General features: G+C 36.0%; 1 protein-coding gene across 1 annotated transcript in view; it reads left to right on the top strand.

Moving 5' to 3' along the window:
- Positions 1 to 12458: 12458 nt before the first annotated feature.
- Positions 12459 to 17568, top strand: part of LOC126930038 (ovostatin homolog 2-like) — a 47734-nt gene continuing 42624 nt past the window's right edge. Inside the window, exons 1-5 of the mRNA XM_050746638.1 lie at positions 12459 to 12626; positions 12951 to 13134; positions 13669 to 13825; positions 15131 to 15183; positions 15621 to 15641. Coding sequence (XP_050602595.1) covers positions 12562 to 12626; positions 12951 to 13134; positions 13669 to 13825; positions 15131 to 15183; positions 15621 to 15641 — 480 coding nt within the window. The 5' untranslated portion in view covers positions 12459 to 12561. The remainder of the gene's footprint in view (positions 12627 to 12950; positions 13135 to 13668; positions 13826 to 15130; positions 15184 to 15620; positions 15642 to 17568) is intronic.

The raw sequence follows: 17568 nt of genomic DNA, 5'->3' as shown, positions 1-17568 counted from the left end.
TGCTTTCTTATTTTTGCTTCTAAATCTTTTGTTTGTCAAATATTTTCTCCAAGTATAAACCCATCACTGAGTTTAATAAGGTATATTAAACAATTCACCAAACATTCCCCCCAAAAGGAAAAAGAGGACTCTTACATGCTGAAGAGATGCTGATTGAATTGACAGATGTAAAACAGCATTTTTGTTCTAGATTTTCTAAAAAATTTAATTAGCTAATTTGAATAAATATTATTAGTAAGGAGCTTTCTTTAACCCAGTTCCTAGTCAAAAAGTTGTTTCCGTCACTCCATACCTAAAACATTTAAATAGATTCCAGCTGCCGTTTGGACACAGAACAAAATGACCTTATAATTTGGCACCTCAATTTTCTTGTTATCTCAAGTCTCACTGCATCCTACCCTGTCTTTTGGTATTCTAGCCACTTGGGCTACTCTAAATCCTTGTACTTGACAAACAGGCTCTGTCTTACTTACAAGTTGTGGCATAATTTTTACCTTCATCAGGGACTGTCTCAGTCTGTTTTGTGCTGCTACAACAGAAGGCCTACGACTGAGTAAATTTACAGAACTGAGTAAAGGAACAGAACTTTACTGACTTGCATTTCTGGAAGTTGGGAAGTAAAAGATCCAAGGGATGGCATCAGGCAAGGGTCTTCTTGCTGTGTCATGTCATGGCAGAAGAGCAAAGAGTGGATGAGAGAGAGCAAGACATCAGACATGCAGCATCAAGCCCTTTTATAATTGACGTTGATCAATTGATGAGGTTGAAGCTCATGATCTAAACACCTCCCATTAGACTCCATGTCCCAAAACTGTAGCATCAGGGGCTTAAGTTTCCAACACATGCATGCTCCTTGGGGAACACATTCAAACCACAGCAGGTACCAACTATTTTTTCTAACAACAGATATATCTTTCCATTATAAATGTATACCTTTTTTTCACATGAGATATCATACTTTTTTTCTTCTTCCTTTTTAATAGATTTAGAGGGTACAAGTACAGTGTTTTTACATGGATATATTGCATAGTGGTAAAGTCTGGGATTTTAGTACAACCATCACCCAAATAGTGTACACTGTCCCCATTAAGTGATTTCTCATCCTTCATTCCCTTCTAAACCTCCACCCTTTCTAAGTCTCCAGCGTCTATTATTCTACTCTCTGTGTCTATCTGTACATATTATTTAGTTCTCACTTATGAGTGAGAACATACGGTGTTTGATTTTCTGTTTCTGAGTTATTCCACTTAAGACAATGACCTCCAGTTACATCTAAAAGGCAGCCTTTTCTTCTGCAGGTCCAAGGTAGGCACCACTCTTACAGGTTTCTCCTGCACCTAATACTGCTCCTCTCAGGGCACTTGTCACATTGTACAAGACCAGTTTTTTTGTTTTGTTTTTTTGTTTTTTTTTTTTTTGAGACGGAGTCTCGCTCTGCCGCCCAGGCTGGAGTGCAGTGGCCGGATCTCGGCTCACTGCAAGCTCCGCCTCCCGGGTTCACGCCATTCTCCTGCCTCAGCCTCCGGAGTAGCTGGGGCTACAGGGGCCCGCCACCTCGCCCAGCTAGTTTTTTGTATTTTTTAGTAGAGACGAGATTTCACCGTGTTAGCCAGGATGGTCTCCATCTCCTGGCCTCAAGTGATCCACCGGCCTCGCCCTCCCAAAGTGCTGGGATTACAGGCGTGAGCCACCGCGCCCGGCCACAAGACCAGTTTTTAAAATGTCTCTCCCATTTGGTTGTAAAACCTCTAAGAGTGGGAGTCATGTATGTTTGTTATTTAATTGTTGAATTCCCAGTACCTTTTTCTATGCTTGGAACATAGTAAATATTCAGTAATTATTTTGCAAACTTTATCCTGTATTTTATTTCACTGTCCAGTTCACTGCCTTTTCTAGCAACACTTTACAGACATTGACAAGACTCCAAAGAAAAGGCGGAAATGATGAACTCTCGTGTGTCATGCACAGTTAGCAACTTGGTAATCTACCTGGAGCTATCCTTAAAAACTCTGATTGTAGAGTAGTAATTGTGCCAAATTATTGAATTATGTCATATCTTGTTCCATGAGTGTCATAATAACAATTCAACTTAATAGGCTTGATATTTACTATTGGAGGCACGTCAGAGTCAGAAGGAAATCTGGACTACCTTAGGGCAAATAGGATGTGACAAAGGACTTTTGTAAATACTATTCTGGCTAGAATAATATAACCTATTTCCATTAAATGTGTCATTACTGTATCACTATGATACTAGAAAGCGATAGAATGACTGATGTGTAAAATTCTGTGAAATATGTAATGAGAGTCATATATAAACAATATTTTAAGTATCACCACAGTAATCCTGGTGAGCTAGGTGTCCAGGCCAGAAACATTACTCAAGGTAGTTTGAAGATTGCCCAGAATTACAGTGCACTAGGTCAGACCTACTTAGCTAACGTTGGTTTACTTTATTTTACTGTTTCTTTATAGCAAGAAAGGGAAAAAAGATACAAAGAAAATAAAGATACGACTTCCCAGTCCCTCTCCTTTTCTTCAAAGAAGTGCTATTTTAATTGGTTTTATCATTCCAGGAATTAATGATTGAAGGAGGAAGAGTTCCACCAGTTCAGAGGAACCCAGAATGCAAGGTTAGCTAAGTTTTCTCTCCTTTTATTATAAGGAGGAAAGAAAAAATATCTTATTTTCAAGCCTAACTAACATCCAGTATCTAAATTCAAATTTTTCTGTGGCTCTACAGTTTCATAATCCAACTTCTGTGTTTTCTTTACTGCTGATTTATCTAGCTTATTTGAGTTAAAGTCCTGGTTATGAAATACAACATCAGATTAAGGTCTCTGATTTTTAGATAAAAATAAATGTAGTCCAGGCATGGAGGCTCACATGTGTAATCCCAGCACTTTGGGAAGCCAACGCAAAAGGATTGCTTGGGCCAGGAATTTGAGACCAGCTTGGGCAAGATGGAAGAACCCTGTCTCTAAAAAAAAAAAAAAAAAAAAACCAAGGTTAGCCAGGCATGATGGTGCATTCTTGTGGATCAAGCTGCTCAAGAGGCTGAAGTGGGAAGATTTTCAAGTGGCACCCCTTTTGTGGAACCACGTTTAATCCTACCCTCCTCAAGGTGGATTTCCTAAATTGTCTGTTTCTCTATTGTCTTACATGAGCTGGAATGGGTTTTTTTGTGTGTTTTTCTCACTAAGCATATCATTATATGCTTGAGGAAAAGAAATCATATATCATTTTCTTAGTTTCTATTCAGTCGCAACACCTAAAATACATACTGATAAATATTTCTTGAGTCAATGAATAAGTCTCCACATTGAATGCATAATATTATCACAGCTGTTTTGCTAAGGCCATGTTTCTCCAAGTAAGGTAGCAAAATTTTCAGAGAGAGAGTGGTTTTAGTAGTGAATTTCATAATTATAAATGCTATGTTTTTAAATCATTATTTGGCATTCTTCCACCACCTCATCTATACACCACCTCCAGCTTTTACTATGTTCTCTAGTAAAGAAAAGAGTTGTAGGATTAAAGATGTCTGATGAGATCAGGCAAGTTCAGGGTGTGAGAATCTCATCCAGTATGTTCCACATCTAGTGAAAGTCAACCTCAAAGTCTTCAAGAGTAGGCATAGAATACACCTTACAATGGTGCCTTTGGGTATTTATGAATTTTCTATACTGGCCTTTATATTTTTCTGAGCATCATGATAAGTAGGGTCACTAGCTAAAGTAAAGAAAGTACAAGGGAGTGTTATGTAGCTGAGATGAGATGAGACAAATGAAATGAGATGAATGAGTTAAGATGAATCTGAGAAAAAGATCATTTTTCCACATTTGTCACCTACTAGAGTTTTTGTTTGTTTGTTTGCACCAAACAGCTTCTTTTTAAATATTCAGATATCTCCTGAGATTTTTAATCCTCATTGTAATAGTCCATTCTCACATGGCTATAAAGACATACCTGTGACTGGTTAATTTATAAAGAAAAGAGGATTAATTGACTCATGGTTCTAAGGCTGGGGAGGCCTAAGAGAAACTTACAGTCATGGTGGAAGGGGAAAGGGAAGCAGGCATGTCTTACATGCCCAAAGGAGGAAGAGAGCAAAGAGGAAGGTGCTATACACTTTTAAACAACCAGGTCTCATGAGAACTCACTCACTATCATGAGAACAGCAAAGGAGAAATCCATCCCCCAGCAAGGGGTATGGACATAAATTCAAACGGTATGACTCATATACATTATTTTTATTTATTTTCCTGATTAAAAAAAAAAATATGCTAACACAATTCTCTCTTGTGTCGTAGATTTAAACTGAAGACCAAAACTTTTAAGTAATTTGCTCAAGGTCACTGAGCTAGGCACTGGTGCATTATGGGTATGAAACAAAGTCTTCATTTTTCAAGTCCAGAGTTCTCGTGTTTAATTATCAGTGGTTCTTAAGCATTTATTAACAGTGAAACCATTTCCCCCTGAATCCAATCTTATGTAACCTCAATATATATAACTGATAAAGGTTGCATTTCATTAACACAAAAAAATAATTAAAGATGTTTCAACTATCATAATGGTGGTAGCATTTAGTAAGACTCTGTTTGACATTTGTCTGTTTATTTACATGTCTGACAGTCTGTTTGCTTGGGTAGTGTGATATCATTCAGGATTAGAAGACTCTTAGGCAAATGAAACGATAAAAACTGATCCTAAATGACCTTGGATAAAATTATATCTTTGACACTGTTGAAATTTGCAGAGCTGAAAAAATATGACTCTGCAAACCCAGTCACATCATACATGCCTGGCTCTTCACTATCCACTTGCCTCTCCCCCATTACTTTTTTGATCACTCATCCACAGGTGGGTGTTGTAACTAGAAATTTCTTGGCAACTATGACAATCAATCTTTGATGCTAGAGATAAACATCTGACCTCAAGAGGAACCATTTCACTTGTCAAGCAGTTTATTTCTTTATGAGGAAAAAGTGATTTCCCTTTCAATGGATTGCAATATCAAGAATGGAACAGTTTTATTTGTATTCCAGCATAAATAACTGCCTACACATTACTGGACTTGGACAATACTTTTATTTGTAGTGTTGGTGAAAACACGTCATAAAGGTGAACCAGGAGTTCAAGATGTTCTCAAGAACTGAAATAGATTCTATATTTTTGATGCTTAAAATGTACTATGACTAATTGTGCAGCCAGGGAAATCAACAAAATGGTTTTATGTTGTTTAAAAATTTGTAAAGAATATAATTTCAAAGCAACTTTTCAAGGCATTGTCTTACATTCAACTCAGTGGCACTAAGGAAATTAACTAACATTGCCCCATGCGTGTAGATATCATTCAGCTCAAGTAGCAGAGTAGTCAGATCTTCACCAGTCTTTCCTATAATTGGCTACCTTCTTTCCCATTATAAATGGTTTCCCTGTGTAATTTTATCAATGTCCTTAATATTAAATATTATCTATATATCACAATAATTCCCAAATCTGTAGCTAAATCTCTCTTTTCCAGAGTGTGAATTTATTTCAACCCTCAACTTGATATCACCTCTTTGTTGTACAGCAGTACCTCATACTTAATATATATCAAACTTTAATCATCACTTCATTTACATATTTGTTTTGTCTTTCCTGTCTCGTCTAACTTGAACACCATTCACCATTGGTGGCAACCCACCCTCTCCCTCTTCTTCAACCCCATACCATCAACCCCATACCAAACAACCCGAAGTTCTGAGGATTGGAATGAAAATATGTCTTTTGAAGAGATGTTGCCTTTGTAAAGGACTTACCTCTGTAAGCTAGGATAATCTTTGAGCAAATTTTTGTTTTTAAGTCAGTATCTCACTCTATTTCCCAGGTTGGAGTATAGTGGCATGATCATGGCTCACTGCAGCCTTGATCTCCTGGGTTCAAGGGATTCTCTTGCGTCAGTTTGCTGAGTAGCTGGGAGTACAGGCACTGTACCACCATGCTCAGCTAACTTTTTGTAACTTTAGTAGAGACAAGTTTTTGTTATGTTGCCCAAGCTGGTCTTGAACTCCTAGACCTAAACAATCCTCCCACTGAAATCTCCTGAGAGAAAGGAGACACTCAGTTGGTGTCATGCTATCTTCATTGAGTCTTGTTTGGAAAGCTGAGTCTCCTATAAGAATAATGGCTTTTCCTTTTTCAAAATTTGTAAGTTAACATTTTGGCTAAATGAATGACTTCTGGTAACTTAAGATTCTATTTTGTAATATACAGTATTTTAAACCTTTGGTACTTAAGAAACCTTTCAAAATCAAGCTCTAAGTTAAAATAAAGAAAAAAGTTAAGTACCCTGAAGTCCAAAAGACATATTTGACTGATTTAATGTATTAAAATCATGCAGGAAACATTGTCAAATATAAAATGGTGTTTAACTTTCTTTAGGTTATATTCATATAAATTTGTTATTAGCATGTATTGCAAAATTGCATAAAATTCCTGTAATTCTGATATGCTTCAGTATATGTCATCAATAATAATTATAATTGTTGTTTTGAATTACTGTGTTCTGAAGAAGTAACAAATTTCCTTGTCAATTGTATCTTTAACTGTTTTGATGAAAACGTTTTTGTCATCCACAGTCAATTGTTGTCTTCTTTTAGTCCTCTTGAGAAGATGGTTTTATAATCAGCTATAAAACTTTGACAGGTGCTCTTGAACGCAAGTTTCTAATAACTTTGGAGATTATGACATTAAGATAAAGGAAAAAGCTTTTAGAACCCTCATGGAGAGTTGAAGTGTTCATGAATATCAAACAGAAGTTAACTGCATGAACTAAATTAATAAAAGTTTAATCTTTTTAACTTTGCTTAAAATGCTGCTGATCCTTTGCTTTGTTTTTCAGAGTCAAGGAAACTTCTTTTAAGCTATTACAGATTGTAGCAATTGAGTAACATATACTCCTATGAACAAAATTTGGAGCATATGTGTTTATCGCTACCTGATTTCTCCAGAATTTAAAAACTATTTGAAAGTATTCTTAATTTATGGCAATATAGGTATTTGCATAAGTGCAATCAGAATCTGTTTTCTTTTGTAACAGGGAACAATTGGAAAAACTGGTTATTTTACCAAGGCTTTACCTGGAATGGCATGCTTTCCTTTAAGGAATTAAACCTGACTTATAAAGCCAATAAAAACTGTTGGTAAAACTTGCCTCATACTTTGCCCACACAGTCCCTGTACTGCGTTTCTCACCTGTGGTAAGTAAAAATTGTCACTTTCTGACAGGACCAGAAGCCCCAAGTCATCTAGGGATGTTGAGAGGAGAGGAATTTTCCCAACTCACAGATATTTGAGAGTACAAACCCACGGCTGGGCTTGGCTTTAAAAAGATTCCTGTGGAACAGAGCTTCATCAAAGTCAACTTAAAAATATCTATGTAAAAAAAAGTTATTCTTGCTGTGCTTTATACAAATAATCAGACCATTTATAATAAAATTAAAGCTTATTTTGCAAACAAATCAGTTGTATCATGATTTGTTTTTAAAATAAATAAGGACTGGAGAGAGAAAAATTATATTCCAAAAACTATAGTTTTTGCTAGTTGTTTTTGAGTTTTTATTTTTATTTTTCTTCAATTTAGACTAAATCATAAATTTTTTATGGATTTTAAGTCCCCAGACTAATGCTTTCAAATCTTTCCTTTAAAACTGGAAATTGCACTCTTTATCCTAAAACTCGTTATTTACCTTATAGTACACTGTCTGTTTAAATGCTGCACTAAAACAATAAATAAAAGTACTATCACATTTGTCATAAAAGCCTTGGAATCCCAGCCTGGCCTGCATGAGTACTCAGACAGCTCAGACAGCAGCAATGCAGTTCCACTCCTCACACCTTAGGGTCAACTGCCTCCCGCACTATGCCCCCTGTCAGCAGGAGGAAGCCAGAGTAATTGACAGTCTTTTCCCATCTTCATAGCCTACACCTTAAGAATATGATGCTATGAAACCCAAAGGGAGAGGCTGAAACTGCCTTTGCAAAATTGTAACTGAGGAAACTGTGACAGTGAAAGAAATCAAAACTAACTGACTCCATCTTGCTTCTAACTTTTAAGATGTCCTTGTTTATTCCTGGGCATAGACTGAACTAACCTTGGGAAGGAATTCAGTTCATGGTTTGACTCTGAAACAAAATTAATAACAGCCCTTTCCTGAAAAGACCTCCTTCTGGCCAAGAGCCAGTCTGCCTTTTCAGGACTAACAAATTAACTATGAGATTAGAAATCACAGTTTAGAGACATTCAGCCTCTGGCTCCAAGAGTCTGAACCTCCCTAAATTGCTCCTGGGGATGACATCATTATTGTAAAACCTAGGATCAGTGCTTGGGATATTTTGCAGACCCTGCACTCGATGGATCAGTTGACACCACACAGACCAATAATCCGGCTCAACCAGTTCTGCCATCCCACCCAAGAACAGAAGACAGAAAGAAAACCTCACTTCAACCCCCTATGGTTCCAACTTCCACCGCCTATGATTCCATCTCCAACCTGACCAATCAGCACTTCCCACTTCCCAAATCCCTACCCACCAAATTATCTTTAAAAACTCAGATCCTCAAATGCTCAGGGAGACTGATTTGAGTCATAATAAAAGTTCGGTCTCCCACACAACTGGCTGTGCCTGAATTACTTTCTCCATTTCAATCCCCCTGTCTTGATAAAGCAGCTTTGTCCAGGCAGCGGGCAAGGTGAACCCACTGGGTGATTACAACCTCAGCCTCCTAAAGTGCTGGGATTACAGATATGAGCCACTGAGCCCTGCAGCAAATTCTATTTTTTAATGTTTTTACTTTATTTATTTATTTATTCATTCATTTTTTTGAGACAGGTTCTCACTCTGTTACCCAGGCTGGAGTGCGGTGACACTATCATGGCGCTACCGCAGCCTTGACACCCTGGGCTCAAGCGATCCTCCCACCTCAGCCTTCTGAGTAGCTGAGACTATAGGCTCATGCACCACACCTGGCTAATTTTTCTTTTTTTTTTTTTGGCAGTATTGGGTTTTTGCCATGTTGCCCAGGCTGGTCTCAGACTCCTAGCTCAAGCAATCTGCCCACCTCAGCCTCCCAAAGTGCTGGGATTACAGGCATGAGCCACCATGCCCATAAGCATATGCTTATGTGGTTTTCCTACCATTATTCTACTCTCACTCTTTTTTGTTCTCTGTGGAGTATAAGAATAATATCCACTGTTCTTCACTATAACATTCAAACTCGTAAGCACAAGTAAAAGACCTTTCACAAGGTAACCACAACTCTTCCAATAGGCTCATTGAATGAATGTTACTTCATACCACACTCTTTTCTTCAGCAAAACTGAAACTGCTATTATTTTCAAAACACACAATATTTGATTATAATTCTACAATGTTCTTTAAAGATATTACTTCAGTAACCATTTCTTCAGTTTCTACTCTACCTAGAAAATTTCTAATCAAGTTAATATTTCCAATTCTAATATTATCTCCTTATTAATTTCTTTCCAACTTTCTAATTTATAATTTTAATGAGATTCTATAAAGCACTGCTCATAGTTCCAATTGTAGATTATTCTTAGTATCACTTGACATTGCAATGTATAATTACACATCCCACTGAGTGGATGGTGAACTATTCTTGGGAAAGAAATGGTCTTATTCATCTGTTTGTCACCAGGATGAGGTCTAATACTTAGTCCTTCTCAACAGGCATTCCCATGACACTTTATAATTGTCTCCTCTGTAACACTTATCATGATTATAATGAGATAATTAACTGTGCAATTAATTAACCTCTGTATTTCCTGATAGGATAACTCCAACAACTTACCTTCACCTTTTCATGCCCGCCATCTACCATAATGCTGGCAGATAGTAGGTATTCAGTAAAACAAACTAAATAAATGAGTAAATAGAGGTATTACTACAGAAGTGAACACCAATAACCTAAATAGTATTGAATCTGTCAAGTGATGATGATGTAGTATCTGTTTTCCATATCTCTTTGCTCAGCAGAAACTTACTATATAAAGACATAGCGCATCAATTCATGTCTTTTTATATTCTTGTATTTGAAGATGTCCTTTGATCTTGTTTAATCTATGTTTGTTAAAAGAAATTTTTCCCAGCCACTTATGTCTGGGTGACCCTATGGAAATCAATGACTTTTTCTGATACTGTATTTTTCTTGTCTATAAAGTGAGGGTAAATAAATTCCAAATTGTGTTTTCTGACGATTAAATGAGATACTATAAATACCAGCACATGGCACACAGACTGCTACATATTAAATACTCAGCAAATGCTCCACTTCCGTATTTCCTCCCTTCCTTCATCCTCACTCTCCCTTTATTCCTCCCCCTCCTGTCCTACTTCTCTGCTTTCCTCTCTTCCTTCCCTCTTTCTTTCTTTCCTTCCTCCTTGCTGTTTTTTCTTCCTTTCTTACCTTCTCTAATAAGGGGTAAATTTTTTTTAGAGAATCTTCTTATTCATCTTGTTATCCCTAGAGCCTAGCATTATTGCTGATACATAAGAAGCACTCAATAGATACTCTTGGAACCATATCTGAATTTTCTGAGATAAGAGTCCATTAACCTGAAGACCATGTTAATCGGGTAAAATTATTTAGGAGTATTCTATATTTGAAGAGAGAGCTATCATGAAAACATGCTAGGTCCCAAGATAATTATTTATCCCAAGATAATTAAAATAACATTTTATCTTATTTTTTTCCTATATTTCTGTTAGCAGTAAATTGCCTTATTAAATTTAAGATCAATAAACTCATTTATTTAGCATAAAAATTTTACATTTGAAAAATAAAAATACTTTAGAGAAATTTTATTACTTTAGACTTACCAGCCTTAGGGATGAAGAATTGGTTGCTTTGATTTATAAACAATTTACCTTGTTGTTCTATTTGTCTTGAATGCTGGTGAGTTTTAGTTGTTTTGGAAGCTAGTGACTCACTTTACTTAATAAGCATGTAGAGAGGAGTGTGAAGAGTGGCTCTAATAATAATCTAATGTGCTATCAGAGCAAAGGATTTGGTCAAAAATGAAGACTAACAATTTGATATTGCAATGGAAAGAAAAAAAGAAAATATTCCAATTGCTGGCAGGGCTGGCCGGCAATTGAAGACTGACTTCGGTAACAGAGATTTTCAGAGAGTTGGGGTCCTATGCAGGTTAGAGAAAAGGCACACATAAACAAAATCCTAAGTGGGGATGGGTAAGAGAGCAATGTCTCAACTCTACTGAGAGAATAAGATGGTCAGAATTTTTATGACTACAATTCTGTGTTAGAACATGAAATATGGTCAACAAGGGGCCCCTGTTCTCACCTTCCCGAGACTTCATGGTTACCTGCATTTAGTGCCATCACAGCTCCTCAATTTTTAGGTTCTAATTGGTTTTGTTGTTCTTTACTTTGTGTTTGCTGTTTCAGGCCTATTTCCAAAAGATCAAATCCAGTTTCTGTCTTTTCTTACCCAATGTAACCTTCTTTAAGCCATATGCATTAACTCCATCAATACTTAAAGTGAGAGGAATGTTTTTAAGAAAAAAAAAGGGAAAGACAATACAAATGGGAGAATTAACGCACTAAAGATGTTATCAAGGGTTTCCTAGTTTCCTTGGTATGGTTCATGTGCTTTGTAAAAAATGTTTTGCAATCAAAATAATGGTAAAGAATTTATTTTCTTCTTTTTTTTTTTTGCCAAGAAATGTGTGTGTGTGTGTGTGTGTGTGTGTGTGTGTGTGTGTGTGTGTGTGCTTCACCTTTTCTTTCATTTTTTTCTCATTATATTGAGGGTAGAAAAGGACATTGAACATTGTAAGAAGACCTCACTAAGATAGTCACATTAAATGTTAAACACAGATCAACATTTTTAATGCTGAATTTTGTATTATGAAATTATAAAAGAGTCACTTAACAGTTTCAATTATCTGTAAAATAAGCTTTTGTTGAATATCTGTTTGGTTTGTATTAATGTTTTGGCAAAACCAGTAATGCTACTTCTCTCAGAAGCCTGGAAAATTTATGTTTTGGGAATTGGTGTGGTAACAGCTCTTTGGAGAGGTATTTTTCTTCTAACTGCTAATTCCTAGGTAGTAATGCTTTTGATACTGCGGTCAACCCTGTGAGTGTGATGCTGAAATAAACTAATGAACCCCCGTCACACAACTATTTTCTTTGTTCTTCTCTTTCTTCCTGTACAACTTGTGCTGCTGATTCTAAAAACAGAGCAGGGTCCAGTGAACTTAAGCAGGAAGTTGCATATAAAGTGACACCTTTCGGAGAAGTAACAGGAGAGGTGATCTAAATGTGATTGGTGGATTCCATGGTACTTGCTCCAAAAAGTAATTGGTCTTCCATTGTGTATGACTATAAAAGCAACAATATACAGAGAGAGGTAGAGCAGAAGGAAGTAAGGAAAGTGGAGAGTTGAGGTAGCTAATTTCTAATGAGAGTGAGAAAGGGACCGTGAGAAAATTTCTCTTGAAATCTTTATTACTCAGGCATCTGGATAAAATGGTGGCTACTTTTCTCCTGAGCACCTTTTTGCTTCATTTTACTGCTGCTGTGGCTTCAGAACCGTAAGGAAATATTGCACTATGTATAGCAAAGTACTAACAAAATGACCTCATGAAATATGTTTCATGTTAAAATGTAAATTACATTTTTACCATTTCACCTTCTGAGACTGAGTGCTGGTTTGTTTGTTCTATAAATTTTGAGCAAATATAAAGACAATTGACCTCTTTTTCTTAAGATACTTCTCTGTGCCTAAGTTTACTGTAATACCATCTGTGAAAAAGGTACATATTTCAGGGATATTTCAGTAAGGTAAAGATGCTTTCTGTGGATGTTCTCCATTTCTCCTACATGTGTTTACAGTGTCAGTTACTTTCTTTGCATAGGCAATATATCCTATGGGTCTCATCTGTGATTCAGAGTGATTCTGCAGGAAAAGCTTGTCTCCACCTCTTAAAACTTAATGAATCTGTATCCTTGAGTGTCGTCTTAGAATATGATGGATCCAATACCACTATTTTTGACCAGTTTGTGGAAGAAGATAACTTCTATGCTTGTGCAGATTTCAAGGTCAGGCATTGAATTTGACATTTCAGGACTTCAGATGGAAAGATGAAATTATTTTTTAAAAATTATTTTTAGAGTGGTAACAAATCTTGGTTGGGGATGAATTGTAAAAGGTAGGAAAGAAAATTGGATAATACCTGGAAGTCAAGAAATAAAGAAAATTTTCACATGCAACAAAACTTGGGAAATACTGCCATACTTCTATCATAAAAAGATGTAATGAGGTAACAGTAAAAACTTTTTTTAGATAGTAAAATTGTTCCACAATTTGAGGAAAGAGAATGTAAGCAAAGAAGAGAAGGGTTGGGACTCAGGGCAACAAAAACCATAAACAAAAGGCAAGAAGATATAAGAAAAAAGTTTCTTAGAAAGTGTCCTCACGCTAAATAAAGGAATTATAACAGGGAATCACTGTCTCTCATTAGGAAAACGTAGGTTTACAAGTCTCTCTTATTGTAAGAAACCAAATTAAGACATTGTTCACCATCTTAACATCCAAAAATAATTTCTTCATTCTCTGCTCTTCCACATAAAAAGGTCTCTCAGAAGTCATCTGAACAGTTGGCTTTTATTACCTTGCTGGCTAAGGGAGATACTCATCAAATCTCTGAGAGAAGATCTGTAGCAGTCATTTCAGAGGAGAAGGCAACCTTTATACAGACAGATAAACCCATCTATAAATCAGGAGAGAATGGTAAGTAAATATTTGTGTTTCCTTAGTATCATTGGCTTCAGAAATGCATTCACCAAATTAAGAGCAATTCAAACTTGAATTTTACTCTTAAATTGATTCTTAACATCATGGAATTGTGAATTTCTGGAATTCTTATTGGTTGCCTGGGTCAGTTATGAAAGAGTACCCTCCAACATCAGTAATTGAATGCTTTGCTTCATAAAATTTTCAATACCATTTTCAGTGTTTACAAATTCTAGCGATAGGCCTATATAATGTAATGGCTACAACTGTAGGATTTGGAGGACAATTGTTTGGTTTGAATCTTTGCTCCATAACTTACCGATTGGGCAAGATAATTAATTCTCTATTTAAGGCTCAGTTATTTCACCTGCAAAATGGAAATAAAAGTGTTTCACTTGTAGAAATATTGTTAGAGTAAAATAAGATAGTCAATGTAAAATAGTGCCTAACATTCAGTAAAGACCCCTAACTAATATTATTATCACTATTATTCATACTAGTAGAAGTAATAATGAATCTGATAACCTAGGTAAAGCCCTTCTAGTTTCTTTATTGTTGTTGTAAGTAGAAGGTAGCAGAAAGAACACCAAATCAAGATTCAGAGGGTTTAGTTTTGGTCTTGGATCTGTTAGTAAATAATTGGCTTTTGCAAAGTAAATTCTGTTATTTAGGACTTAGTTTTCTCATTCGTAAAATTAAAGAGTTGGAAGAAAGCATCTCTACGTTTAATTCTGGTTATTATTATATATCATTTATTGAAAATAAATAGAACTAAACTCAGAATTCTTATAGTGAGATTTTTGCTAAATTATATTTTCTCTTTTGGACTCACTAAAATGCTATGATGAAAATTATGTATACAAAGTTGGCTAAGATAGTTTTTCTAGAATTCTGCTAAAATTAATGTTTGCTAGCATCAATACATTTTTTCAGGAAAATTATGTTTATCTCCTGCCGTATGTATTTCACATTTATCCTTCTGTGACTAATTCTGTCACCAATGCTGAAGATCTCTCTATGGGCTATAAGGGCAAAAGTTCCCAGCAGTAGTAGCTGCTAGTGTCAGCCTTGGTCACAGCAGAGCATCCTGAAGAGAGGAATTATCAACGTGCAATAAGAGATCTTTCCCAATGAAACCCCAATCTGAAAGAGTCAAGTCAGAGCCAGGGGAGAAGGGAGCGTAGTATTCCATGATTGCAAGGCAATTAATTTCTCTGTTTACAAGCAATCATACCTGGAGGGAAAATAACAATAACAACAAAAAATGATCCCCCGCTCTCTCTCTCTCTCTATCTCTTTTAGTTCAGTTTCGCATTGTGACCCTGGATACCAAGTTCAAGGCTGTTGAAGATTTGGTGAGTTCAATAATTTCTAGTGGTACAATTAGACAAATCCATTGCTACATAAACCTTCTTCAGGAAGCTTTCCACATGTGTGGAAATGAGGCTCCAACGTAGGGTACTTTATGGGTATAGCTTCAATGCTAACCTCACATTTAAATGGAAAACTTTCATTTGTGGTGAGTTGATGTATATTTTTTAGGCCTTTTCATTATGTAAAGTAAACATAGGTTGTATGGAACCTGCTTTCTCCTTCCCAGAAGATGTTTGGGATTTATTTCGCATTTGTGATTTTCTTGGCATCTTTAGCCATAGAAACGTTGCCCTCCGGGGAAGTAAAGCCTAGGTTTTGATACTTAAATTAAGACATATTTAGAGCTTTGCAATGCAATATTTGGCAAAAAATAATGTGCTATTACAATATTAATCTGTATTGTTTTTTCCTCTTTCAGTATCCTTTAATCACAGTTCAGGTAAGATACCTGCTTTTTACATTCATTCTTTTAAAATATTTAGATAAAGGTGATTTGTTTTGGTTTTTATAATTCATAATTAGAAATTAAGATGACTAAAATAAGGGGAAGTGAAAGCCTTTATGTGCATACACAATGTAAGGCATCAGATGAAGGTCTAAATCAAGTACTGCTGCTTTTGGTGTAAGCCGTGTGGCAAATGCATTATCTTGGTTTTTATGGAGAATAAAGCATTGAGATTTTTCTAAGCGATGTCCTTGCCTGAAATTGCTTAATTTTGGCTGCTGGCCATTCTCAATCTTAATTTAGCCACTTCTTGTTTTAAGGAAATAGAAAACACAAACATCTAAAAATTCTGAAATATGCTAGAAGGTGATATTATTATAAAACTGACTCTGTTTTCAGAAAATAATTAAGGGAGGCTCTTCCTAACTGTTCTAGTCTCTAGAATAGCGGGGTCTTCAAACTTATTTGAAGTCGTATGCTTATCAGTAAAAAATTGTATCAACCAACTCCAACACATGTATTTTAATCTGTTACACACAATGTGCAACAGTATTGCTAGCTATGTCTGAAGATGGGTACACTGAGATCCAGGCTCAGCACTAGCAATTATGTATGTAAATATGTGCATCAAATAGTCTTTGTATAATTTAGATGGCTTTGACTTTGTTACAGAGGTGTATCCTACACTAAGCTCATCCTTATAGTAGAAAAATTATCATGTCAGTCATTTTCATGTTGTCTGCATTATCAGTAATCTATAAATAGTATTTCCATCACATCCTGATTCAGCTAACATTGCATTCCATTGAAAGTAACAGAAAGCTTAACTAAAGTTGACTTAAACGAGTAAAGATTCTTTGTTTTCACAAACCACTAAGTCTGAGTGTAGACACTTAGCAACAACACAGTGCTGCCAAGGATCCAGGCTTTTTCTGCTTAACCTCTCTGCTACCCTCAATGTATTGCCAACTAGGCCTGATTCTTTTAGAGAGAATTTCTAACCAGTGACTTCCTCTTACACTTAATCAACCAACATTTTGTCACTTGTACAACTCTAACTGAAAGGAAGTCTGAGATATTAATTCAGCCTTAAGATTTGTTTTGTTTTGTTTTGAGTCAAGGTCTTGCTCTGTTGTGTAGAATGGAGTGCAATGATGTGGACACGGCTCACTGCGGTCTCAATTTCCTGAGCTCAAGCAATCCTCCTGCCTCAACCTGTTGTATAGCTGGGACCAGAGCTACACAGGAAAACAAAAATAGCCACCATGCTTTACTAATTTTTAATTTTTAATTTTTTTGTAGAGACATGTTCTCACTTTGTTGCCCGGGCTGGTCATGTACTCCTGGGCTCAAGCAATCCTCCAACCTCAGCCTCCCAAACTGCTGGGAACATAGATATGAACCACTGTGCCTGGCCTAGCTTTTTAGACTTTACAGTAGAGGAAAGAAAAAAAAATTGTAGTGAGTAGTGAAGTACATTTTTGTCTTTTTATGGAGATCTTTTTAGTCAGGATTTCTTTAATCACAGCTGAATGTTATCAATAAATTTATTTTCTTTTTCCCCCTAGAAAATATACATTGTTTCTAGAATTTATTAATAAGTTAATAAATTTATTTATATTGGCATCATCAATCCTTTCTTGTCATACAACTTCCACTTAGCAGCTCAAGCATGCAAAGTGTGCAATTCATGACCAACTTATGTAGAGACTAAATAAAAACCCGTGGCAATTTTTATAAGCATTTGTTAGCATGTGTTTCTTTGTGACCCTTTTGGTGTGAGTTCATCGCTGTGGACAGCACCACTCTGAAGCAAGCAAAATAAGTTTCTAATTCTTTAACTATGGAACTTTAACTATGGAACTGTTAGCCATTTTGGGTTTAAGTGAGATATACGTTAAGATTGGAACTGAATGCATTG

Source organism: Macaca thibetana, chromosome 11 (genome assembly GCF_024542745.1).
Source record: "Macaca thibetana thibetana isolate TM-01 chromosome 11, ASM2454274v1, whole genome shotgun sequence".
NCBI classification, from domain to species: Eukaryota; Metazoa; Chordata; class Mammalia; order Primates; family Cercopithecidae; genus Macaca; species Macaca thibetana.
This window is presented reverse-complemented; position numbering and strand designations above follow the sequence as displayed.